Source organism: Liolophura sinensis, chromosome 1, assembly GCF_032854445.1.
Source record: "Liolophura sinensis isolate JHLJ2023 chromosome 1, CUHK_Ljap_v2, whole genome shotgun sequence".
In the NCBI taxonomy this organism is placed as follows: Eukaryota; Metazoa; Mollusca; class Polyplacophora; order Chitonida; family Chitonidae; genus Liolophura; species Liolophura sinensis.
Genome location: NC_088295.1, coordinates 47,632,782 through 47,658,978, shown reverse-complemented (window position 1 = coordinate 47,658,978; position 26,197 = coordinate 47,632,782). Strand labels below are relative to the sequence as shown.

The 26,197-nt window shown below is 38.7% G+C and overlaps 1 protein-coding gene across 1 annotated transcript; it reads left to right on the top strand.

The window, feature by feature from the left end:
• The first annotated feature begins 90 nt into the window (after positions 1-90).
• On the top strand, positions 91-25,091 carry LOC135468087 (cold shock domain-containing protein E1-like). The gene is made up of 18 exons (XM_064746142.1): positions 91-117; positions 4,757-5,097; positions 5,850-5,984; positions 6,555-6,651; positions 7,521-7,681; positions 8,263-8,420; positions 8,802-9,015; positions 10,125-10,294; positions 11,555-11,726; positions 12,410-12,553; positions 14,249-14,378; positions 15,462-15,583; positions 15,987-16,159; positions 16,757-16,883; positions 18,019-18,127; positions 19,083-19,267; positions 20,247-20,410; positions 21,348-25,091. The coding sequence occupies exons 2-18, from the start codon at positions 5,059-5,061 to the stop codon at positions 21,496-21,498; spliced, it is 2,451 nt and encodes an 816-aa protein (XP_064602212.1). The 5' UTR covers positions 91-117; positions 4,757-5,058; the 3' UTR covers positions 21,499-25,091.
• The last annotated feature ends 1,106 nt before the right edge of the window (positions 25,092-26,197 follow it).

The following is a 26,197-nucleotide window of genomic DNA, read 5'->3' as shown; positions in this document are numbered from 1 at the left end:
TTGAATTTCTATATAATGGGAACATGTGCTCAATCGGATTTTGTGCGTTATGTTTCAGAGATTACTAATAACTTTAATTTCATCATGGCGGCATGCCTCCGGCTGTGCTGATTTGGGGTGAGCGTAAAATATTTAGCAACTGTGTTTTTCTGTTTGGATTACTACTTTATGGGATTCTGTTATTGGGAAGTCTGTTTTCTACTGGTTGTGAAGATATCTAACGGTAGTAGGAACGATTAAAACTTGAAGTGTAAGTCAGCGGATCATCTGCGCAGTTTTGTCCGTGTCAGATTCGACGCGCAAAACTTCTGGCTGCTCAGCCGATGCATTTTAGCTAAATTATGTGAAAGTTTGCATGAGTAGAAGATGATGAGTTACTTTTTGTTTCAGTAGCAGTGAAAACGCAGACACCCTCTCTGTTGCTCTGTAGTAATTCATGTTAATCTGTGACCTTTGAATGGGTTAATACCTTACCTCAAGGGGTCAAAGGTCATCTTCACACTCACTGGCCGTGGATCAACAATGGTTATTAGAGGTTAACCGATTGCATTACTGTTGTATTCCTGAAATTGTTTGATCAGGATACATAGAAAGGTCTAATCTGGCTGCCTCTTTATTGTATCCTGGACACCCAGTTTGTCCAAACATGAGAAAAAGTATGAACACTGCGTGGCATGGTTACAATGCAAAATCTAACAGATGCCCGTGCCCAAAACGCTGGGTATTTTCATGTCCACATTTGGAACCTCTGTAGCGATTTCTGCCTGACATTTGCACAATCAGCAATCCCTGGCCAAGGGTAACATACTTTGTATTATGCCATATTCGACACTGGTTATGATCATGGAGAGTGTTTCTAGCCCACGACCCAGGGAAAAACTTTTGATACATAATAAAACAGTGGACAAACTACACTGGTACATTATGTATCGAATGTTTTTGCCAAGTGGCCTCCCTATTTAAAGATCCTCAGGGCTTCTACTGGCATTCACCATTGTTGCAAATTTAGAGTAATTTTTTGAAATGGCGATAAAATTTGAAAAAATGCGAATGTTTCTGGCGCCAAATTTATTTACTTGAGAAAAAATACAACGTTATACATAATCTACCATGAGAGTTTTCTGGGGTTTGTAGCAGATTTTCGCAGTTTTTCTCATGAAAATAATCCACTTTCATTTCAAACGGCCTCATCTCTGTGAAACATCAACAAAACAGTTCTATGGCGATTACTTGACAGAAATCTACAAAGGGGGTTCAGCATTGTTGCAGTTTGACTTACGTTAAATAAAGCTTGAAAATCATTTTTGTTAGATAAAGAATGAGAATCATGGCATTTTAAGGGATGCCTTTCATCACGAATTGTGAAAACAAAAATTATCAAGGGAGATAAATCAAGGTAAAGTAACACCTGTAAATTAAGTTACCTCCCTTGAAAAACTTAACCTTTTCCGCTTAATAAACTATTTTTTTTGGATCCGAAGTAAATTAAATGTTTCAGAATAAATGTGTACCATGTCTAGTTTTCACCTGTCAAAGAGTGTTACTCCAATGTACTGATCATGATGCTGCATTTGAATAAACTGAATTTATAAATTAATTTCGTAACAGATTTTCTGATAGAGGAAATTACATTTTACTAGGATCTTACAGATAGGTTGAAAAAATGATTGATTTTTTTTTTCAAAAAACAAAACCATGCTGCTAAGCATTGGTCCATTGTTTTGAGAGCAATTGTTCTAAATGTAACGTTTGATAAACTCCAGAAATAGCTTGAAGAAACCAAATTGTTTCTAGCAGCTACACCAAGGCAGATAAAAACAAATTACAGATGGAGACCTACAAGAGTCATGGATAATGCTTCCATTGAATCAGTTGATGATCACAGAAGTCAAGGCCGATAAGGAAGTATGCCGAAAGAAGAATTGTCTTAGCTACAAAATCTGATGAGTGGCTAAAGTGACTGCCTAAAAAAAATACTGACCCAGAGGAAGCCCTGGATCAATTACGGTTAATATTCCATTGGGTAATTCATTATTTGTGGGTCACTGTCTTCATTTTCTTGTTGGCTGACTTTTCGCGGTAAATTTTATGTCCCTAGTATCCTGTCCATAACTCAAATTACACTTATTCGTCAATTTTGGACAAGTAAGGATAATATTTCAAGACAATTTAGATAACACACAGAACAGTCATGTAGATGCACCATCAGAATTGCAGTTATCAGTGGGATGTCTGGCACAGCTCCAAGCCAACTTCTCTAGGTCTTGATCAGCCATGCAATTTGACAAATACTTGCTGCACAGTTCGCAGTGTTTGAGATCAAAGTTCCTCTTATGTTAATGAAGCTGTATTTTCCTCATGGCTGGGTCCTTTAGAATAGCAAAGAAATAAGTCCCACAGTAGTCTGCACTACTGCATCCACTCAGAGTAACCATGGCTTTTTTGTGGCATTGATGGGAAAGATATATTTGTATCCCATCACAAGTCACAACATGTATAGGTAACAAGTATTTTAGACTTTTATCACCCATAGCAATTACTAGTATGTTACCCTTGATAAGTTATTCCTCAACTTTTTCACATATGAAAGAGAATTATTCAGTGCAATTTATACACTTCTTATATTTGATTTTGAAGACAAAACTTCATTAGTGGGATTGGCCAGCTTCTCGGTTTCACAGAAAGCAGGCCTCGACATAAGGATGAATGAGGGAATCGGATAATCATTCTCCTGATTTGTCAGCGAGGAGATCAAAGTTTTGATCACCCTTTTCCCATCAATCATTCCCCTTAAGCTTACACATTTCATCCAGCTTTGTACTGCGCGTTCTTTTCACCAACTTTTTCTGTAATCCAGGGGACGTCACCTTCTACATGTAGATAGGTGTGTGGGAACCCCAAACCCACATATTGACCTTACCGCCATTGACGCAAGACCTGTCTGTGGTTTGTAAAATAAATTTTAACTCAATCTTGACTCCGAATTGGCCGGTAAAATGTTTTTAAACTCTATTTAGCCTCTCAAAAAACTCAATTTTTGAGTTTCTGTTCGTAAAATTTGGACTTCTATGAATCCCTGATGTTTCTCTGTCTCTAAACATTTGGAAAATACTCATCATAAAGATTTTGAATTTATTTTCGCAGTGCAATTTTATTAATTGTGAAGTATATTTCTACAGTGGAAATAGATATTTGAGTGTGATATTTACTAGTTAATATAAAGTAAAGTAAATGTTTACTTTTAAATCTTTAAAAGTTGACCCAAATAAAATGACTTGCTGAACATCAGTTACATCTTGTCACATTCCAAGAAAACGTACTAACATTTAAAAGTTATCTCGACACAAGCCATATCACTTATGTAGGACTTTCAAAAAATGTTCGTCTTATGCATTGGTTTAATTTTGTTCTGTTAAAGTGATGTAGCTAGTCCTATAAGGCAATACAGTTTTCCTATATCAAAATACAATTTTAGGGGCAATACCCACCCCTAGTTAATATAAAGGTACTTATTTTCTGTTTTGGCTGAAAGTGTTGTTCAGAGAACCCTGCAGTCTCACAAATGTTGCACTGATGAAAGAAGCAATTATTATGTACAAAATTGTCAGAACTTGCACCTCTGATGTTGTCTGTCAGATTGCCAGAAATGGCTGAAAATGCATCTCCAGCAATCTAGACCCCCAGAGCTTCAGGGGCCTTAGCGGCCCCTCGACCCCGGCCTATATTTTTTTTTATAGGAAATCAAATAAGGACTCTAGGAAGTTATCTGCCTTCAACCATCAGTATTTAATGGTACATACATCCATGTTGTCCGGTAAAAGATAATGGGCCTCATCGTACAAGCTATATGTTTCTTCATTTTAAGAATCCAGTTATATTGTGTTTGAAAGAAAACTCATACAGAGAAATTGTCGCATATATGTATTGATTTTAACAATATACTTTGATTTTAATGTGGTAATAGCGTTAATTAAAATATTAATCATTAAATTACAGTCGCTATTCTGTTTTGAAGTTATTTTTCAAACCGTGTCAGTCTACAAACTCCTCAGAGGTGTAAACATTTATTTGGGATTATGAAACGAAACATTTCATTGGTCACGCAATTTCCACTGAACCAATCATAGGTCACATTACATATAAGTAGTCTATGCTCAATGAGCCATTTTCATTTTACTGACATCGGTGATCAGTTTTTTTTTTGTATTTAAACCGGCTGTTTGTGTGGATTTTCCTGTAAGAGAAATAAATTTAGCTATCAGCGACCTACTGAGAGCACATTGTACTTGCCAACACATGAAATTATCGTTCACCTGGAGTTTTCATGGTGATTGAAAATTCGTTCTCCTGAATTTATGTTTAGGAGATTGACAGGCGATCGGGCGGTTTGATCGCATCTTATGTTGAGGCCTGAGAAAGTATAATTGTATAAACTTGTACACAATAATGCCTTCAAAATATGCTTCAATAAACACATTGCAAACCTGTGAAAAAGTGGAAGAATTACAGAATATACATGTAGCATATTTGTCATTATGCCCATGTCTACTTGTACATACATTCATAAATACTGATATAGTGCTGATTTAATGACCTCACAAGAAACAAGTTTTTTGGGTGGGGGTGGGGGGTGGAGAATAGTTTTGAATCAGATGTTTGATGGCAGATTCTTGTTAGTCATTCACATTTATATTGTAACCACTAAAACTCATTGTATTTATATATTCAAGGCATTTTTCCTATTGTATATTTTCAGCACTCCAGTTTATGTAGTTGTAGCTCAACTCTTTCCTTCTCCAAGAACGAACAAAGAAGAAAAGGATTCTTTTTCGATCAGCAAAAACTTCTAAAACAACACAACAGAAAAATTGATTCAATTTAGTGGGTGCCCAATCCAAAAACTGCACATGCTGCGCATCTGAGGATTCCAAGTTCTGCACGTATTCTCACGGTTACTTAGACGACGACAACAACGATCACAACTCGAGTGAACAACTGTTCTGCTTTTACTCTTCCTCAAACAGAGGCTGAAGTATACACCTGGTTGATGAAAACTCTATGACCTGTGCAAACGGAATGAACAGTCCTCAGTGGAAAGTAAGTTCAGCATAGTCACTTAGTATAGATCAGATTTACAGTTAATCCTGATTTTTTAAAAACAATGATCTGCAGGCATTAATTGTAGTCGTATAAACGAAATATTTGAAATAAATGATTAAAATAGTAATGGCTGGAGTGAAATGTTATATTAGTGAAGATTCTGTGTAAAAAAAGTTCTGCTGATCTTATTAGAACTTTAATAATCCTTTAAAATCCTGACAAAATCAGTGTTTATACATTTACAGTTGAATGTTCTGTTATCTGACATCTAAAACAACGTTTCAACTTTCGATACACCCCTGCCATTAGTCTGAGGATATTATGTTGTAACGATTTTGTCTGCCTGTCTGTCCATATTAGCGTCTGGGCCAGGTCTCCAATTGCTTCCCACGGAGAATTTGATCTTTTAGGGGATACATAGATACAATGATGACAGAGTGTTGCGACTATTAAAAAAAATAGATAGGATTTCTTGAGCTTCTTTTCTGCATAAAATTTTCATTTCTGGTAGACACATTTGTCCACTTGTGCAGTTATCATGATAACCATGTACCTATCATCAACACCCATGAAGTTTCCTCTCAGAGGTTATACTCACCACAATGCTGAAGGTATTCTGTTATACTTCAAATGCATTTGTTGGGGCGTATGCTGTGTTCATCTGAAGTATTTATTCAAGTGTTCAGTGAGCACTTGCAAAATGTTTGTATGTCAGCTGAGCAATTACTTTCTTGTACTTTTTCCTTCAGAATTTCCAGCCGCCAATGCAGGACCCTGCCATCTTATCTTTTCAACGATCCTCAAACACAATGAATGCCACTCTGATTCAACAGCCCAACAGTAATGGCATAGTAAGGGAAACCGGATTTGTCGAAAAACTTTTGGTGAGTTTGAAAGCGTTGAGGCATAAAATTGATCTCGTGTATTAATTTTATCACTGATTATACCACTTCAGGGGCCTATTGGTTAGAGAGTCCCCCTTGAAGTCGGGCAACCCCGGATCAAAACCGGGTTGGGACATACAAATGGACTCTTTAGCATCTTATGACTAAAAAATTGTAAAGTATGACTTTAAAACCAAGTATACATACATACATACACTACTCATTCAAATGTTGTTAAGTCGGCAGCAGTTGTTGGTATGTGCATCTTAAATATATAAGCAATGATGTGCTGCTTTTTTAGGTTGTTGCAAATTTCATGATTTTTCTGGAAGACATTTTGCTGAAGCGGAAGCTGAAAAGCATATGTGAGGACTGCTGTCTTGAAGTGGTTCATAAGGTGGATGAATCCATCAGAATCGGGGGGAAATGTGTCGAACCATTACTTCTTTAAACCTTTAACTCTAGGTGAAATCCAGTATGTACAGTTATATAGATGTAAATTGGATTCCAGGTACATACGTATGGAAATGACTTTATAATTACTAATAAATCCTTTTTATCTTTTTCCAGCATTCCTATGGTTTTATCCAATGCTGTGACAGGGAGGCCAGACTTTTCTTTCACTTCAGTGAATATAATGACAGTATAGACAACATGAAAATTGGAGGTAAGTGTTTGTGAACTGGTGAAATAGCAAGGCTGCAGCACTTATTGGACTTGTACACCAGGACTTGTTGATGATCAGAGCTCTGCACAAACAGAGATTACTATATTCACAAGAGATTGGCGTTTTTGTTTTTTTTTATTTTTCATGGTTGTATGGGGAAGATCAAGCTTTCATCCTTTCTGTGATAATTATACATGTAGAATAGCAGAGTGCAATTTGGGGAGAGTTTTACTATAGATTTTGTACAGTACATGTATCTGTACATGTATTGGATTTGATTTTTAGTGCATTTTGAAAATGGAAATTCTAAGATGCAAATGATTATTTTTATAAAATGCAACTTTTTGTCCGGTAAGCCTAAAAACACCTTTCTAACATCAGTAGAGAGCGAGTAACTTTGTCGTGGATGAAATTTGAGGTCATTCTTTGTAATTTAGTTCTCACATATTGAAGACCGACGTAAATTTCTGACTGCTTGAATATGTTACACTCCTATTTCACAAGAAATAATCATTTACACCAAGCCTGGAAATGATTTTTCACTTGGTGCACGGCTCATGCTGGCTTCCTCTCCGGCCATAAGTGGGAAGGTCTGCCAGCAACCTGTGGATGGTCGTGGGTTTCCCCCGGGCTGTGAAATATTCTTGAGAACGGCGTAAAACACCAATCAAATAAATAAATAAATCACTTGGTGCAGGACATAAGGGCAAATGTTCCACCTATTCCCCTTATTGCAATAGTTGGAATGTTATTTACATGACAGTTTGACCTGTACCAAACAGGACATTGGTGCAGGACATTGTCCTTGCCGTGCTACATATTTGCAGGTTTGTACATTATTCTGAGTTGTTTTGTGGTTGTATTGCCAGATCCAGTGGAGTTCCAGATGTCGTATGACCGGCGTACCGGGAAGCCTGTGGCCTGCGCTGTGACAAAGGTAGAAAGCCCACTTATTGATGTGGAGGTCCTCAGTGAGGAGAAATATAAAGGAACAATAGTACAAGAAGCTAAACCTCTAAAGAACAAAAATGTAAGTGACTGAGCTTGCATCAAACAAAGTAACTTGAACTGCACATCTTTATAGATCAATTAAAATTAACCCAGATCATTCCTAGATCTCCAGTCCTTAATAGCTAACTAAAATATCTGTAGCTGTGTGAAAGCCATCCAGCCATAGGTCTTGTGCCACAGTCTTGTATCAAGTAGTTCTGAGAAACAACAGGGAGTACTCAGATAACCTCTTGTGTCACATCCAGTGTCATCATTGGATCAGTGTGAATTTGGGGATAAATATGAATTAATTTGAAAAAATACACATTTTTTTTGTTGGGTAGTTTAACACTCATTGCCTGTATATAAAACATCAAGATATTTTTGCCAAGACATACTAGAGTTGCGTTCTGTTACAAGCCAATATTCTCGAAATGGTACACACATAGTTTTCTGTAAAACTTACAATATAAAACATAATTCAGGAACATGGGGTTCTATGTTTGAAATACAAATACGTATTTAAGTGTATTACACTTCTTGAAAGAATGTCTAGTTTTGTCACTATAATTCACCGTGCGGTGAAATCATCATCGGTCATTCTAAACAATTTGTGTGCAGGGCTCATTACCTCAGACTGTTGACGGACTGGGGCGCGTGACATATGAACACAATGGAGAGTGCTTTTTCCTGCCCTACGGGGTAGAAGACATCGTGGATTCCAGCGTTAAGCTGAAAGCTGGAGATCAAGTCAACTTTTCAATATCCACTGACAAAAGGTATGTGTACATATCAAATGGTTAGTTTCATGAATCTTGCAACCGAGGCTTTCAGTTTTCTCCTGGTGTTTATGGAAGGATACAGAATTGACTCGGATTGGCTGGTGTGAGAGATAGGCAAGTCTAGGCTATGCCTAGCCTAAGTAGAATTTTGGGTATGGTACATTTATTCAAGTATGACCAAGACTGCAGGGTTTAACATAGGAAATCCCATCTCCACTGTCAGCCAATCAGCATTGATTCTGTATCCCTTTAAATGCACATTTCTGATCTTTCTGAGTATAGAGTAAAACAACAATGAATTAGATAAATGTGTTTTTGAGAAGTGATTGTTCAGTCATTTCTTACATGTACAACTCTTCTTGTGTTTGATTTTGTAAGGAACGGGAACATCCGTGCTAGACAACTAGATGGGGTGTCGTCTCCTCAGTCAGAGCGACATCAGGGAGTTGTGTGCTCAATGAAAGAGAGCTTTGGCTTTATCGAGCGCGCTGATGTTGTGCGAGAAATATTCTTTCACTACAGCGAATTTAAAGGGAACATCAACGAATTGCTTCTAGGAGATGATGTGGAATTCAACGTTCAAACTAGAAATGTAAGTTTCTTGTATACAAACGTTCTTGTAATTTTGTGCTATGGTTCGTGCAACAGGCCCGATTTTTGTCAGATCTGCTTATCGGTTACAATGGTCAAAATGTGTAATATGCCATTCAAATTGTGCCATCTGAATGCTCTCCTGCAGTGTATTATTCAGTATATTATTGCACCACATACAAATTTTGGCTCATAAATCTCAGGTGCAATTCTGGACGGAAAGCATGATGATTCTAATTATATTCTTCATACAAGTGGGGGGCCTCCGTGGCTCAGTCGGTTAGCGCGCTAGCGCAACATAGTGACCCAGAAGCCTCTCACCAATGCGGTCGCTGTGAGTTCAAGACCAGCTCATGCTGGCTTCCTCTCCAGCCGTACATGGGAAGGTCTGCCAGCAACCTGCGGATGGTCGTGGGTTTCCCCTGGGCTCTGCCCGGTTTCCACTCAACATAGTGCTAGCCGCCGTCGTATATGTGAAATATTCTTGAGTAAGTCGTAAAACACCAATCAAAAAATCAATCATACAAGTGGACTCAAATTATGCACTGACCAGGCTGTTTTTGTAGATTTCAGAGAATTAAACACTGTCTTACCGTGTTGGATTCCAAGGATATATTTGTATGTTTGTGCAAGTGCATATATGTTAATATATTGTGTATGTCATAAAATTATTGTGTAACATATCCGTGATCAGACCAGTTGTCAGTTTTTTCTTGTATTTGTAAAAATGAAAATGCCCAGAAACCCTTTCCATTGATCCGGCCGAGAAGAACACAATAAGCTGCAGCTTTCTGTCACATTTTTCAGGTGTCTTCTGGAGATATGTCATAATGTGGTGGTTTATTTGAGCCTCAGCTCAGTTTCCTTTACCCATACACTTGTTCATGCTCCCATGTAGGATGTAAATGTCCTGTGAAGTCAGTGAATTAATTTTATTGGGTTAATGACAGAATATGTAATTTTCAACTTCTAACATTTGCAGTATTGTCTTGCTATTCCACCAATTTAATTGACTAAATAATTCACAATTTAGTGTGGCACATTGTGGCTGAATTAATGCCAAAGTGGCACTAGTCAGTAATATTCATTCATTGATTCATGCACATTTAGGGTAAAGAAGTGGCTGTGAACATTATTCGACTGGCTGAAGGAACAGTTATCTTTGAAGATATCGCCCTGGATAGAATTAAAGGGACTGTGTTAAAAACTTTGAAAGGGGCGAACAGTAGAAGACAGAGTGATCCCTTGGCTGGAAGGATTGGCTACACGACAGCAAAAGGGTAAGCACGTATTTGTCCGCTGTGACTTAAATCATGGCAGCCTAGTTCACAGAACAGTCCCCACCTGTTTTCTGTTCTTTTGCAAAAATTGGTTCCCTTTGGCTGAGTGGTTAGTTTAATAGAAAGCATACTAGAAATTACTCAGGAAAAATGTCATTTGGTATCTTAAAGGATTCACATCAACATCAGCCGTGTGCCTGTCAGTTCCTGATATTCTGAAGGGGAAGTTGCTGCCATTCCTCGTACAAGGAAGCTTCCAATTGGGCCAGTTTAGATACAGGTGGATTCCTTGCTTGCACGTTAGCCAGGCCACACGGTTCACAACCAATCACATTTTACACATTGATACAGAGGAACATAAACGCATATGTACAAAATGGCCACAGTGAAAACCAAGGGGGGGGGTGGTGCTTAATTAAGTTCTTTGTGTATAGCACAGCACAGTGACCTGGGACCAGTGTGGTGGTTGTGAGTTCAATTCCTGCGCCCACTTGCACGAAGCCCTCGTAAAAAGCACATAACTACCTTGGCGATGTATTGCCCACAGTGCTGGTTGCCATGGTAGTTACGTGTTCTTAACGTTAAGAGGGCTCAGCTCATGTTAGATTCCTCTCAGGTCGTGCGTGGGAATGTCTGTAAGCAGTGGGCGTGGTTGCGGGTTTCCTCCGTGCTCTACCCGTTTTCCTCCCTCCACAATGTTGGCCACTGTGAAAAAATAATAATTGAAATTACAGCATAAAACACAAATCAAATAAATAAATATTGTGCAGAAGACACTAGTAATGGTAGTCAAGGTATTTGGGTTTATTTGTTTCAACTCTGTGAAATGTTTCCTGAAGAAAGGAACTGTAAAGTGTATTAAGTTTTTCTTGCTGGAGCTAGTCTAAGATGAGATGTCTTTATTTTTTCGTCCGCTTCGGGACCGGTAGATCCAGGATCAATCTTTGATCGAGTCACACCTAAGATTTTAAAAGAGGAAGTGGTAACTTCCTCGCTTGGCGTTCAGCATGAAGAGGATAGTGCAACGACTGGTTGACCCCGTATCAGTATAATGGCTCGGGCGGGGCGGCTTACTTGGTAAGTCGTCTCAGTGAAGCCGCACTAAATAAAAGAGCGGTGGAAATCCGTCCTGCAACAAGGAGGCACATTGACTGAATGACTGAAATGACTGAAACATTGTTGAGTACGACGTTAAACCCCAAGCCCTCACTCACTCACTCACTCACTAACTCTCTCTTTATTTTTTTGTGCCAATTTCAGGCTGGTTGAAATACCATATGGAGATAAGGACCAAATCGGGGATTTCACTCTCCTCACAGGGGATGTGGTGGAGTTTAACATAGCTACTGACAGAAGAGACAAGCTTCAGAGGGCCACACATATAGAGCTACTAGATGAAACATTCGTGACATCATCTGAAAAGCGAGATACGGTGAGTCATATATTCCATCTTGCCTTGGTTCATCCCACCTGACTACATTGCTGGCAGCCATCACATAAGTGAAGTAATTTTGAGCACGGCACAAAACTGTCACTACATTTGACCTCAGAATAGCGCAATTATGGGGGAAAAACAGTGGGCCTGTTAACGTGACTAGTGTATATTTGTCCCACAAGAGTTTCCCAGAAGGTTTCATGAACTGTAAATGCAGGAGGGAGTGATATTATGCTTCAAAATACTCCTTTCCATAATGTCACCACAGCCTTTCAGGTGAACGTGTAAATCTTTACGTGATCTCTGACTTGAGGATTAAACGGCAACCAATTGCTCTGATCCCAACATGTGGCAGAGCCTGGGTTCCAGATTCGGATAGAAACAGTGTCCTAGTTACAGAGCTTTACTGTCTCGTTATGACTGCCATAAGCTAAAACTAATGAAATGTGCTTGAAATATTGTATTTTTTTTTTAATGAAGTCACAGCCAAACTCATGTAGATATTAAAATATATTTTACAGTAAACTATACCTTGTTTCACATTGTTGAAGCCCTGAAAAAGGAATTTCCAAATTCTGTTCACCTATACATCCATCGGCATTATGCATGTTTATTAGCCGTTTGTAATTTTCATGTGTGAGTGGTGACTGTAACTCATGACTTGAGGGTTTGTTGAACAGGGTGTTGTGTCCTCGCTAAAGGAGGGGTTTGGCTTCATCCAGTGTACAGATCGAGATGCACGCATGTTTTTCCACTTCAGTGAGCTGATGGACAGCTCAAGGGAGATCACTCTTCAGGACGAATTGGAATTTACTGTGGTCCAGGTATGGTTTCTCAGCCTTCTATTTGTGATAAACAAATTCTTCTGTAGTGATTCAGTGTGGATTACAGTGGTACCTTGTTATAACGCCGGGTTTGTAATCAAAGCTACGTTGGTGGTATAGCCAGTTAGGCAGTACAGTGAGGGTCTGCATATTATGTATAATAAAGCACTCATACATGCATATTCAGTGCTTTAATTATTCCAAACCTCTCTTCATGTTTTTTTTATCACAAAAAGATATCTGATATGACAATTTAGATATAGATTACAGTGCTTATCGAGGTGTTTCGTCGCGGGTAGTGAGATGCAAAAACGTAGGCTGACTGAGCATTGCATTACAGAGATGGAGACTGTTTCCAAACTTGGAATCTTAAACTGTAAAGCTGTTTAAAGTCGTATGCCAAAGGGAACTACAGTTGTAGCTGAATATATTTTATTTTACCTTTGAGATAAAATCACTTCAATCAAACAAATCTATCATTTCATTTGAGCTTTCACCTTACAACAGTCATCACACTAGTGGTCATATGTTCATTAAGTTTGAAGAAAAAATGCTTCCTGAGAGAAAAAATAAATAAATAAGGTTGTGCAGAGTGATTTTGCAGATTTTGCTGTTTTTCTGCCCAACTGCCCCGGGCTGGTTGACAGGGGACACCCAAACGAATCAGCTTCTGAAGGGTGAAGGTCATAATGTTACAATGGCAAAACCAGGAAATAATCCACCCTCCTGTGGGTCCAGTCTGTGGATAGTTTTCTGTGACAAATTATTTTCTTTGTCTGGCAACTGTCTTTGATTGAACACTGAGTTGTCTTCATTTCCTTTTTCCAAATCACAGCATGTGACCGAACACATTAGTTATAAAAGTGAAATTTCATTCATTTTATTGTTGTTTGACTGGCCGGTGAAGGCTAATGGAAATTGACTGAACAGATTTTATGAACAGAAGTTCCCCCTGTTACACATGCCGTAATTCATGGCTTATACTGACTAGCATAGTAGTGTCACTAGAAGCCATAGCTGGCGGAACAGTGAGGGCAATACTAATTGTTTTAATACATTTTGTTCTCAAAAGAGCCTGGTGAATGGTGTTGAGCGAGGAAGGCGGTAGCTTATGGAAAATAGCATTAGGGATTTTTGTACCAGGTCCTTAGGCTGGCGATAAGTGAGGATGGCGTTACAAAGAGAGGCATTATAGTGAGGTTTGATTGTATGAAAGTGGAAAAAATATCATTTTGTAGCTATCCTGGTTACCGTGCTCTTCATGTGTTTATGCACTCTTCTGTGGTGGCAGATTATACATGTAGCAGTGGGAAATTAAACATATATAGTTATCCAGTGGGTAAGCACTTGCTCTGGCCTTGGAAGAGAATTTTTGGATTTCCCTGCTCTCCCTGTTTGTAGGGACAAAGGTAACAGTCAGTGGATGACGGCAGTGTTGAAGATATGTGTTCTTAATGTGTGGAGAAGTTCATGACTAGATTGCCAAAGGTCCCTGGTTTAACCCAGGGTTTCCCCGCCTATAAAACCTACCTTAAAGGGATACAGAATTGTTGCTGATTGGCAGGTGTGAGAGATTTGCCTTACCTGGGCTGAATTTTAAGTATGGTACATTTATTCAAGCTTGACCAAGGCTGCAGGATTTAACCCAGGGAACCCTATCCCCACTGTCAGAAGAAAGTGTTTTTCTCTTTCCAGGACCCAACCAATCGACAAATCGCTATTCGGATCAAGTATCTACCTAAAGGTTCTGTGTCTTTCCTCAATGTTCTCCCTCTGAAATACATTGGCACCGTGGATCGGGAGCCAGCAACTCACAAAAGCCCAAGTAAGTTACTAACATTTACAAGGTCAGGTTTGAGCAGGACTACAAATCCAGAGCATAGTTGTGCAAATGTCAAGAGTTGAGTGGGATAAAAAAGTGCGACTAAAGTTCCTTTGACTTTGTGTTGAGAAAAAAAGGGTTCACATTTAGGTCTGACTTTTTGTTACACATTTAAACAAATGGACTGAGTTGTGCAAAACAAAATGTGAGAGTTGTTCTGGCCAGTGTAATACTGGTAATTAACTATTGCTTGCTGGGGAAACAGTTCACGCAAAAGTTCCAGAAACAGACAAATAGCTGCCTGGGACACTATACCATACAGTAGTTGTGCATTTTTATATGCCCTTGCTAGTAGGTGGAGGGTATTATGTTATTGCGATTTTGTCTGGCTGCCGTCCATATTCATGCCCGGGCTATAAATCCAACAGTTTTCTGCATAGAGTTTTAATTTTTGGTGGATACAAACATACACGGATGACGATGTGTCGCAACTCACATTTGTCCATTTCCGCAGTTGTTGTGGTTACCAGATCTCCAGTTTGCCTAGATATATGCTATATAAATAGATATGATTTCGCGTCCGAGCTATAATTCCAACAGTTTTCCACACAGAGTTTTAATTTTTGGCGAGTACATAGATACACAGATGACGATTTGTTGACACTCACATTTGTGCATTTTCGCAGTTGTCATGGTAACTAGATAACTAGATTTTCCCTATATATATGATATAAACAGATTTGATATTCTTATCTGGCTACATCTTCAACTCTTTTCTCATAAAGTTTGGATTTGAGGTGGACACCTTTGTCACTTGCGATGAAGATTCTCCTTCGGGGTTACACTCAACACAATGTTGCTGGTATTCTTTTATACATTTTTTATACAACAAATGCATTCGGGGCATACGTTGTGTTCACCTGAACTCTTGTTTTATCCTGTGCGCTGAACATATCCAGTGATACATCATGATCGTGGTAAGCAATAAAGTAGGGTTCAATCTGAGCCTCGTCATTCCCAAATCCATATAATTTGCACATTTGGTACTTACTTTATGTTAACTTTTTTTTGTTTTCTTCCTCTCAGCTAAGAACAAAGAAAGTGATATTGGGAACATAGTGTTCGATTATGAAGGTGCTATAGAAAACATACCATACCACCTCAAAGACGTCGTTGACCCAAAATGCCTCCCCAGATATGGCGACAAGGTGAGAAATTTTTAGTTGTCAAAAACACTTTTAAGCATTGATCTAAATATTGTGATTGGAGCGTCTGTCTCAAACTCAAGAAACCGGGGATCACATGGTACTCAACACTGAGAGGCTAGAGCAAGAAAACAGGACTGGTTCGCCAAGTTTCATCATGATGATGCTTCAGTGGTGGCAGCGCTTCGCCTTGCCACGAAAAGACACTTTATATGAACACACACTTAATGACTCCTTGTCTGAAAGGACCCAAAGCATACATTCATACATAGCATTTTTAATGATGTACATGCTTTCCTAATGATTTCCTAATGATTTGTTGCACTCAGGGTTAAGATAGACAAGCTGAAAAGGGAAAAAATTTAAGCTCTTTTCAATAGTTGCTGTGCCTTCATGTTTTTCACAGGTGGATTTTCAAATTGCTGAACAAAAGCGGAATAAAGCCAAGATTGCAGTGAACATCAAGGTTGTCTTGCGGAACACTGCGACTAAATGCTATGGATTTATTGCAACTCTGAAGGAGAACTACGGCTTCATTGAGAATTCCGAACATGACAAAGAGGTGTTTTTCCACTTCAGGTGAGTATATACAATGACAGATATCATTTAGATATCATTTTACTGTAGATTAGTTTTGCATGAAATGAAAAAATAAAGACAAGAAAGACAGAATTTGTTCTAAAAGATGTACAGGTGTCAGCAGACATTATTGAATGTAAATGATCCTGACGTGATATAACTCCTGGCATTTGGTGTGTTAGGCATGGCACTCCATGGAGGCCGCAGTATAAATATATATGTTACAAGGAGATGCCATTGTGAAATAACCAACATCTAACAAAGTGTTGGGTGAATAGCATACTAATGCAGTCCAGTGACCCAGTGGCCTCTCACCAACGCTGTGAGTTCAAGCCCAGCTCATGCTGGCTTTCTCTTCGGCCGTACTTTGGGGAAGGCCTGCTAGCAGCCTACAGATTGTCTAGGGTTTCTTGCCACCATAATGCTGGCTACCATGACCCAAAACTTCAATCAAATAAATAAGTAAACAAAGGTAATCTCCAGCATTTTTACGGAACTGAAGGGTCATTTAGTGTTATTTGCCTTGTCCTACATTAATACAGTAGTTTTGCTCTAAGGGCTGTCAGTCAGATGAACATCTTTTATTGTCGTTGGTAGTGCCTATGATGGGGATGCATCTGAGTTAGATCTCGGAGATGAGGTGGAGTATACACTCACTCGCAAAAGTGCCAAAATTAGTGCCGAAAACATTCGGCGTGTAACTAAGGGAACAGTAGCCCCAGAGGTGAGTGATTTTAGCTGTATGAAGTAAGCGAGGTGTTGTGAGAAGGGAGAAAAGTGTTGGTGTCTCGTTAAGCTCTTTTTTTTTTAGCTCCTGTATAATGGACTCTCATACATGGTTTGAAGGTCAAGGTTTTTCTTTTTAGCTCCCATATAATCGACTCTCATACATGGATTCAAGTTTTAACTCCTGTACACATAAAAAGCTCTAATTCATTGATTGAAGGTTAAGCTTTTTGTTTTTTTTCTTTAGCTCTTGTAAATTGGGCTATTCTACATGGTTTGAAGGTTAGACTTTTTTTGGCTCCCTAGTCTAAAGTAGGGTGTGTAAATGCACATTCTTGTATGGCAGGTTAAGCTTTTTCTTTAGCTCTTGTAAATAGGGCTATCACACATGGATTGAAGGTTAGGCTTTTGGGGGGGGGGGGGGGGGTTGCTCAGTATTTTAAGGTATAGTGTGTAAATGTACAGTCTCAGATGGCAGGTTAGGCTTTTTTTTTTTTAGCTCCTGTATAATGGCAGCAATGGAAAGTTATGTTTTGTTTGTGTTTTTTGTAATATTTCTTTTCGCCTGTGTACATCTACAAAGGGCCTACTGATGAAAGGTTGAACTGTTTTATTGCTTTGTGAATGTTTTTTAACAATTTGAATTGATAGACTTTCATTTCAAAAATTTACCAGTTATGTAAACTTCAGTTTGTTTTCTATAGTAAACACATTCTGTGCAGGGCAACAATTTGCATATCAGATTTTGTGCAGGAACTCTCCACAATGACGACTTTACGACTACGACACTTTCAACTTTTATCTTTATTCTGATTCCATTGTCTATTTGACTGCTGTGTCAACCAGTAGGTGAGCTGGTGGGAATCTCTGAATGCCTTATTTTGGGGGTTTTAGTATTATTATGACTATTATTATTATATATATGTATATATATATTTTTTTTTTTTTAGACTTTTGTGACAAAACTGAAAATTAATATTACAAGTTTGGGATATTACCACAAGTGATGATTGTGTTCACTTAAGTACAAGACAGCTTGGTGATCCTGTGACCTGATGATTTCAGTATACTTCAGCATTACAAGCTGAGTAAACCAGCTGAATAAGTGAATCAAATAATATCCATTTTGGCAGGAAATTCAGCGTGACAAGGGAATCCTCCAGGGGAAGATAATCCGTCCTATGCGGATCGTGAACCCGGAACAAGAGGAGTATGCTGGGTTAGTGCAGGTTGGATTTGACGGTAAGTAGCTGGAAGTGTAACTTTGTAAGTGTAGGCATCTGTGTTGTCCTGAAAAATCTCCAAAAGAACAGGGAATTTGATGTCTTCTTTCAGTCTTTGTGAGAGTTAATCCCATCAGAAAATTTTGTCTGGCAGTGTGGAAAAATATCACATTACCCTATTTCTTCTAAATTTGGGACACCCAGTCTGTTCATTTTAGCCAATATATATGTAATCCTAGCAGGAATATTGAGTTTCTTTTCTCACATGGTTAGACCATCTTTTGAACAACATACTCATATCTTCCCTAATTCCAAAAGGCTGGTAAAGAAGTAATATCTACTTTCAGCACTACTAATATGTGTCCCAACTTTTAAAAGAATTAAGGTAGTGATAGTTTTATGGTTGAAGTATTTTGATATTTGAAGCTGAAGCATGTTACCATGTACTGAATCTTTGACAGCCTAATGCAAAACTTCCATAAACCATACAGTGGGAGGCACGATAAGGTTATGTTTCAGTTTATTTATTTATTTATTTGATTGGTGTTTTAAGCCATACTCACAAATATTTCACTGAGACGACGGCGGCCAGGATTATGGTGGGAGGAAACGGGGCACAGCCTGGGAGAAACCCACAACCATCCGCAGGTTGTTGGGCGACTTTCCCCACGTACAGCCAGAGAGGAAGCCAGCATGAGCCTCCATGGCTCAGTTTTTCAGCTGGCTGGCTGGCTAGCGTAGCGTAATGACACAAGAGCCTCTCTAATGCGGTCTCTGTGAGTGCAAGTCCAGCTCATGCTGGCTTTCTCTCCGGCCGTACGTTGGAAGGTTTGCCATGGGTTTCCCATGGGCTCTGCATAGTTTCCTCCCAGTATAACGCTGGTTGCTGTTGTATAAGTGAAATATTCTTGAATCCGGTGTAAAACACCAATCAAATAAATTGGAGTTGTGTGTTTGAATTGCTTGCTATACAGATGATGTCAAGACAACCTACACATACGGGATCACCAGTCTGGCTGACAAAAGAGACTTCCTACAACAGGGAGACGTAGTCAAGTTTCAGCTAGCCATGGTCAAGTCTAACGGGAAGGTCAGAGCGGTCAACATTGCTGCCACCAGAAAGTACATTCGGGCTAAAGTGGACTCTGTCAAAGGACAGGTAGGCTCTCTGATTTTAATCAAGCTGGCTCTGCATGACAAGCTATATTACATGTTTACCAGTAGAAAAGTACAATCCAAATAAAATGTGTGGAATTAAGAAGCATGCAAGCTGAAAAGGACATTTCGTTGTAAAGTTGTAATTATTCCCTTTTAGTCCTAAACAGCAGTGCCAATTGAAAAGAAGGGAGGTAACCCCTGACTTCATACTTCTTAGACCTGCTAAATCTTAGACATGTTAAGCAAGATTTTAGGTAAAACATCAGTATTCCCTAATTAAATCAGATTTTCTGTATTTGCCAACTATAGCTCTAACTGTTGCCCTTGAGTAAATATCAAACTTGTGTTTGATAAGTGGGAAGGTCTCGCAGCAACCTGTGGATGGTTGTGGGTTTCCCCTGGTTTCCTCCCACCATAATGCTATCCGCCGTCGTATAAGTGAAATATTCTTGAGTACGGCATAAAACACCAATCAAATAAATAAGTAAATATCAAACTTGTGCATGTATTTTTAACAGTCTTAAAATTATCCTGAAGTTTGAAAAAGTTATGATGTGACCCGCTTTACGAGTTTGTGAACTTAATTGCTGATTTGGAATGGTAACATATGCATGCACAAGGCTGATATTTTGTGGAAAGTAAGTATTTGGGCTACTGTAAAAAAATATACATGTGTCTCGGTATAGTCTCTTTAATTTTTGTGGGGATGTTATCCCTGACCATGCGGATTCACTGTTAGAAATGCGTTTTATGTTCAAATGTTTTTTGAACCTGCTGATGCATCAGTATTGGAAACAGCAAAACTGTTGCTGTGTATTATGTAATTAAATGGACAGATTCTTACATTTCATAATATTAATTGGAAATCGGCCTATTTTGTATAAGTGGGATATGATCAAGTATATCTCTGATTTTCTGGATGAATTTCCAATAAATTTATGTTCTGTAACTTTTAGCTTAACCTCCTTTTCTCTTGGCAGTTTGGGTTCATTAATTATGAGGCTGAAGAAGGGAAGAAGTTATTTTTCCACATGACTGAAGTTCACGATGGAGCTGATATTCAAATTGGAGATGAGGTTGAATTTGTTGTGGTACAAAACCAAAGAAATGGCAAATATTCAGCCTGCAGTCTTCGTAAACTAACGTAAGTATTTTATTTGATTGAGGAATCATGAAACTTTTATTGAAATCATAGAAGTTATTGGATCCTGTTGACATCAACAAAGTGGCATATATATATATATATATATATATATATATATATATATATATATAGTAGTCTGATTGGCCCAAAGGCTAGAGACCACAGTGCGCAATAATGTTGCATTTGAAATCAAACCTTAATTTTTCCAAAGTGTATTAGCAGTTAGGCCAGGTATAAACTTTAAACTGGACAAAAGCCCTATTAGTTTAGTCCTGTTAAACCAAGGTGGGTATTAAGATTTAAACCTGTCTTAGCCTTTAATACACTTTTGATTAACTGGACCCTTAAGTTAAAAAGCAGCCTTTAATGAATTTGCAGTCCATTAGTGAATAAATGACGTGTGATCATGTGATCGAAATACAAAGAAGCATGTACAGTATATCCTTTCATTATAGTTAAATATGTAACTGACAAAAGAATTCCATTGTCTAGTGCACATACAGGCACCCTTCAGAAGAGATCATGACATTTTTTCTGTTAAGGATCTAATGTGGCTGCTCGAGTGCATTATTGCAGTCACCTATAGGTCATGCATTCAAGCCTAGCTGCCATTTGCTAGCTGCCAAGTGTGCCTGGCACTTGACAAGGTCCAGTGTGCTTAGGGCTCTGCATGGATTTCCTGAAGGCTCCGCAAGGTTTCTTGAGGCTCTGCATGGATTCCTGAAGGCTCTGCAAGGTTTCTTGAGGTCTCTGCCAGGTTTCCTGGGGGCTCGGCAAGGTTTCCTGAGGACTCTGCAAGGCTTGCTCCTCGTTAATGTGACATCTGTGGTGTAATGGAAATCTTCTGAAGTGCTGTTTAAACAATAATCGTATGATTAAATCGTTTAACAGCTATTTTGTGTGCTCTTCGGAAAATTTTTCGTCTCATTTTTTTCAGTGACCAGCGTCGTCCAGAACGATTACTCAGCCGCTTAAAGAGCATGAATGACGACCCTACGGGACCCAAACTGACAGTCCTGCGCCAGCCTAAAGGCCCGGACGGATCAAAAGGATTCGCAAAAAGAGTGTTGTGGAATCGCTCTTCATAAAAGCCACACAGTGGTATTGGCTTCCAAATGTTGTCTTAAATGAAAGAACCATCTTATGACTCTTTAATGATACAAAGAAAAGAAAAAAAAATGGTGATTTTTCGTCTCATTCAGAGGTTTTATTATGCCCGCTTTTTTGTATGGGCATGGTTTGTTTAAACACTGAAAATAGGAGACAGTTTTTTTGTGTCAGAGAAAAAAAATGTTGGAAAATATTTTGGGAGTATTCACTTTAAAAAGATGTAAGTTTCAGTAAATTTAAATACATGTAAGCAATGCAATATGGGGGCTTTTCTTGCTAAGGTTGGCATACTTCTGGTCAGTATGAAGTGGTGGATTTCACCTTCTACAGCAGTCTCAGTATTATTGAGTGTTTTATGGTGTTCTATAAAAAAAAAGGGTGACAAAATCTGCATAAATGTTAAAAAGAGCAAAAAGTTAGCTGTAAGTACTAATTGAAACCTTGTAGGCGTCAAATGCTTTGGATATGTTCCGATTTCAAGGCCAATCTCCTGTAGTGAATTCACTCATCACCTACGTCAAGTGGTTCTTGTGTTATTTTTACCTCAGATTTTAGTTTTCAGGAATTCTGTGAAATTCTTTTCCTTTTAGTTCGGCCATGTCAGTTTTGATGTATCTAAATTCTGTTGTTTTAACTTTATGTTATGTTTTATGTGCGTTAATGTAAACGTTTTTAATTCTGAGTTCTGATTATGTTGAGGGCATTGCATGAAATTGTGTATCTCCACTTAAAAGCTTCGCTCACAATATATATATATATATTTTTTTTTTTTTACATCTGCTACAGTTTTGTGTATATCTCAGCTTATTGCTTGTCACTGGCCTTCTTGTATTTGGTGCTACTTAGATCAGTTCAGTTGCTCTAAAACATTTATTCATTTTTGTCCAACATTTTTACGTCTTTCTCAGTGTCAACAGAGGCATGTGATAAATGTAGTGTAACTAAAATCTCTAGTACCACTGCTGCCAGCCTACAGAGTCAGCTTCTGCAATTGTCGTTTTTCATTATTACTTGTATCGTGAGTATGTTGTGATCCCCTGTAACCAGTGTCATGTCTGTAGCCACCATTTTTTCTTTGTATTGTTGTTGCCCTCTTCTAATTTCCTCATTTACAAACTGCAGTTACACCCGGGTGGGTTTAATGTGACTGTGGCAGTGGAACCCATCTCAGGTTGTTCCTGATCGCTCAGTGAAATGGTTACAGTAATAAATGTGATCTACTTTAAGCCTGTGGTGGCTGTAATACCTAGTACTTTAAGCCTGTAGTGGCTGTAATACCTAGTACTTTAAGCCTGTAGTGGCTGTAATACCTAGTACTTTAAGCCTTTAGTGGCTGTACTTAAATATGGAACGGTATCTCTTGAAACTTAGTAAGCACCCTCCACCCTCTTTCAAGTGTGATCAAGCCTCTATTTTAGGGCTGGTGTTTCTTGTGCCAGTTTCGTGTGGTGCTTTTTAAAGTTCCTGTACTAGGTATAGCAGGCGTTATACTGAAAACTGCTTCCTCTACATTTGCACTATTTGTCCCCGCCAGCGCTTTCCATCCACATCATCTTTGTTTCCTCATCTTTTGTCGGGAGATTTTAAGATCAGGCCTGCTCTTGAAAGACTAGACACTGTATGTGATTATCTACACTACTTTTGTCGGGAGATTTAAAGATCAGGTTGCTGTCACCTGGTACATTGATATCAATTTATTCAGGGTCCAGCTTTTCAGAATGAACATCTGTGAAGGGGCTCATTGGCTAACAAAAAGATCAGTCTGGTCTTCACAACTGCCAAGCAAACTCCCAGACAGCTCCAGACTTTACGTGCGGTCTGCCCTTGAAAGACTAGAGACATTGTGATTATCTACTCTATGCAGATTGATTGTTTTAACACCAACAGAGATTATGTTTGCATCTCGCATAATTTACAAAGCCTTTCTTCAACAGGTATGTTGGGGTCGGAGATTCACAATAGTACACAATATGTTTCAGCAGTCGTTACCCACTACAAGTGTTAATTAGGGATGATGTAACCTTTATTTAAAATATTGCCAAAAATAGCATAATATTAAATGTTAAGAACGTTGATCTCAGCTTTGTTTTCCTTTAACCTCATTTTTTGGACAGACTTCGAAACATTGTTATTGCAGTGTAACTCGTAATGACAGATTGACAGAAGCTTCATGGGAGACTGTTCTGTTAAAGATGTTGAACTCTCCTCCATTTCTTAGAAAATCAGTGTTAAAATCTTTGTGGTTTCCATAACCTGGTTCAGAGTCAGTGCACCTGGCAAGTGATGACAGTGGCTTTGCTCAGTGTACCTATTTTGGAATGGAAAGCAGTGCCAAGAGGTAAATTGATGAAAGTTCATGGATTGCTAAAGATTTTAATGTGCTGGTGCATTCTAATGACTGAATTGAAATCCTCATTATTGAGGGGTATTGAATACGTGAACGATGTCTTAAAGCTTTACAGTTTGGCTTCTTTCTTGCATAAAGGTTGCCCGACCCCCACACCCCCGACCCCCCTCAAAAGGAAAAAAAAAAAGGAATTTCTGTATGGACTGTTACTTGAATCTGTTTTTCGCGGCCATGAACTCATTTTGCATGCATTGATTTTAAGATTTTTGCACACTGAGCCACGGCGTGGTCAATATTGTATATATTTTCTTTTTTGTGATACCTCTTTTTTTAAGGGGAACGCACTGTAATGTCAATTCCTATTCTGTCGTGATGTGATATTATGTAGGACTATTAGGTATCTGCATCAGAGAGAAATAAATGTTTATCAGCTGTTGTCCTATGTACTATAACCTTCAGCGTTCGACCTCAATTCTGCCCAAGAGATGTCGCTAGTCTACGGCAATATATATATATATATATGTACAAAGAGAGAGAGGCCTGGTGCTGTATATGGAAAGGGGTGTCGAAAGAACACTGTTTTGAGTTAACTTGTTTTGAGTTATACCCGTTGTTGTATTTTGTGTAATCTGAGGGGCTTTGTGTAAATGTTTAACTGTGTTATAAAAGGGGTGTTCAAGAAAAAGGCCTCCCTGTCACAGCTTTGACCCTAAAGCTTTGATGGATATGCAATTAGCTAGTAGACAATCTGTCCCTGTCACAAATTCTGGCTACTCGAAGAGTTTTACTGGACGCGAAATCAAAGAGCACTGAAAAACGTTCGTGCAACTGATGATCATATGTGCTGCGTGAGTTGCATTTCGGGCTCACTCTGTGAAGGTATTCTGGATTATCCTGTTTTGGAAATAAATGTTACAAGTGATGATCCGGACCGTTCTTTTGGTTCTGTTATTTGTTAACAGCGCTATATAATTCATTGATATGGGAAATGTATTCTCCGTTTCTTGTCTGTAGGTAGTTGGATATTGACTTTTGACTTTGGATAAATTTATCCTTTTAGATTAGGTTCGAGTTTGGGATGCCTGCGTCCAGTTTGGACTTCATTTTCAATAAAAATTATGCATGGTCATTTTTTTTAATAGTTATTCTCCCAGAGGTTGGGTGACGTAGTTCAGGGGTACGGGTTCAGTTCCGATCTTCGACTAATGTTTACACTGATATAGGGGCTTTATAAGTAAATATATTAAAACTGATCAAGTATAGGCATAAAAGGCGGGAAGAAGTGAATTATTTAGCACTCCCGTGTCGCACTTTCTTCGAATAAGACGATACAAAGTGTAAATTTATGAGCACGGTAAACAGCCATGTACTGCATTGCAAACCGTGAATACCACACGTCATTTAGTATGTGAATTACTGCGCTTGGACTTACTACCTAGAAAGGGGAAACAAACGGTTCTCCTTGTACACAAGTAATAAAATTGTATATACGCCATATTGATGGGTCCGTAAGTGCCAGAAATTCCACGAAGGCAGGCCCCATGTGTCGACGTGACATCACTGCTCCAGCATACCAGCCACGTGTATTGTCCCCGTTTCTTACCCAGGCCACATCAATAAATCATAGATAACCGATTTTGTCTGTGTTTCACTTTTAAACATTATTAAACTGAACCCCGACTTAATTCATAAAATTACATTAGGGTAAGAGGAGTACACGGGATGTGGGATCAATCCGGGCCTTGGACATAAAAGTTTGAAGATGTAGATTACCCAATTCTTATTGTTAGTGAGGTGTTGGTGACAACAAAAGGGCGATGAACCCGCTCATGAAATCTCTTTAACACGTGGGAAAGCTCCGCAGTCAGTGTTTTATCCGGCTTCAAACAACCATATCCCTGACCCCCCTCGTACAGGTCAAAAGTTCTTAAATGTGACATTAAGCAGCAATTACATAATTGGATATAGTATGATTGCTTCTTCGCTTTGGGGAAAATTAATAATTATTTCAATTTCAGTGATCAAAAAATGTATAGTGTATTTGTGTGTGCTGGGTTTTTACATCGTACATAACAATCTTTCAGTCATATGGCGACGAGGAGTCATTGGGTGTTTGTACATATACTGTACCTCTTTGAGACAGGGCGAGTCCATGCCGCCAAAGTGTTTCCGCCACTGAGGTATCATGCCGAAGACACCAGATGACAACCCGCCCAGTCACATTATACTGACACCGAAACAACCAGTCCTTTACTCTAACCTCTTTGTGCTGAACACTTAAGAAGTGCCTTCTTAAAAGTCCTTGGTTTGACCCGACCAGGGTTTTATCC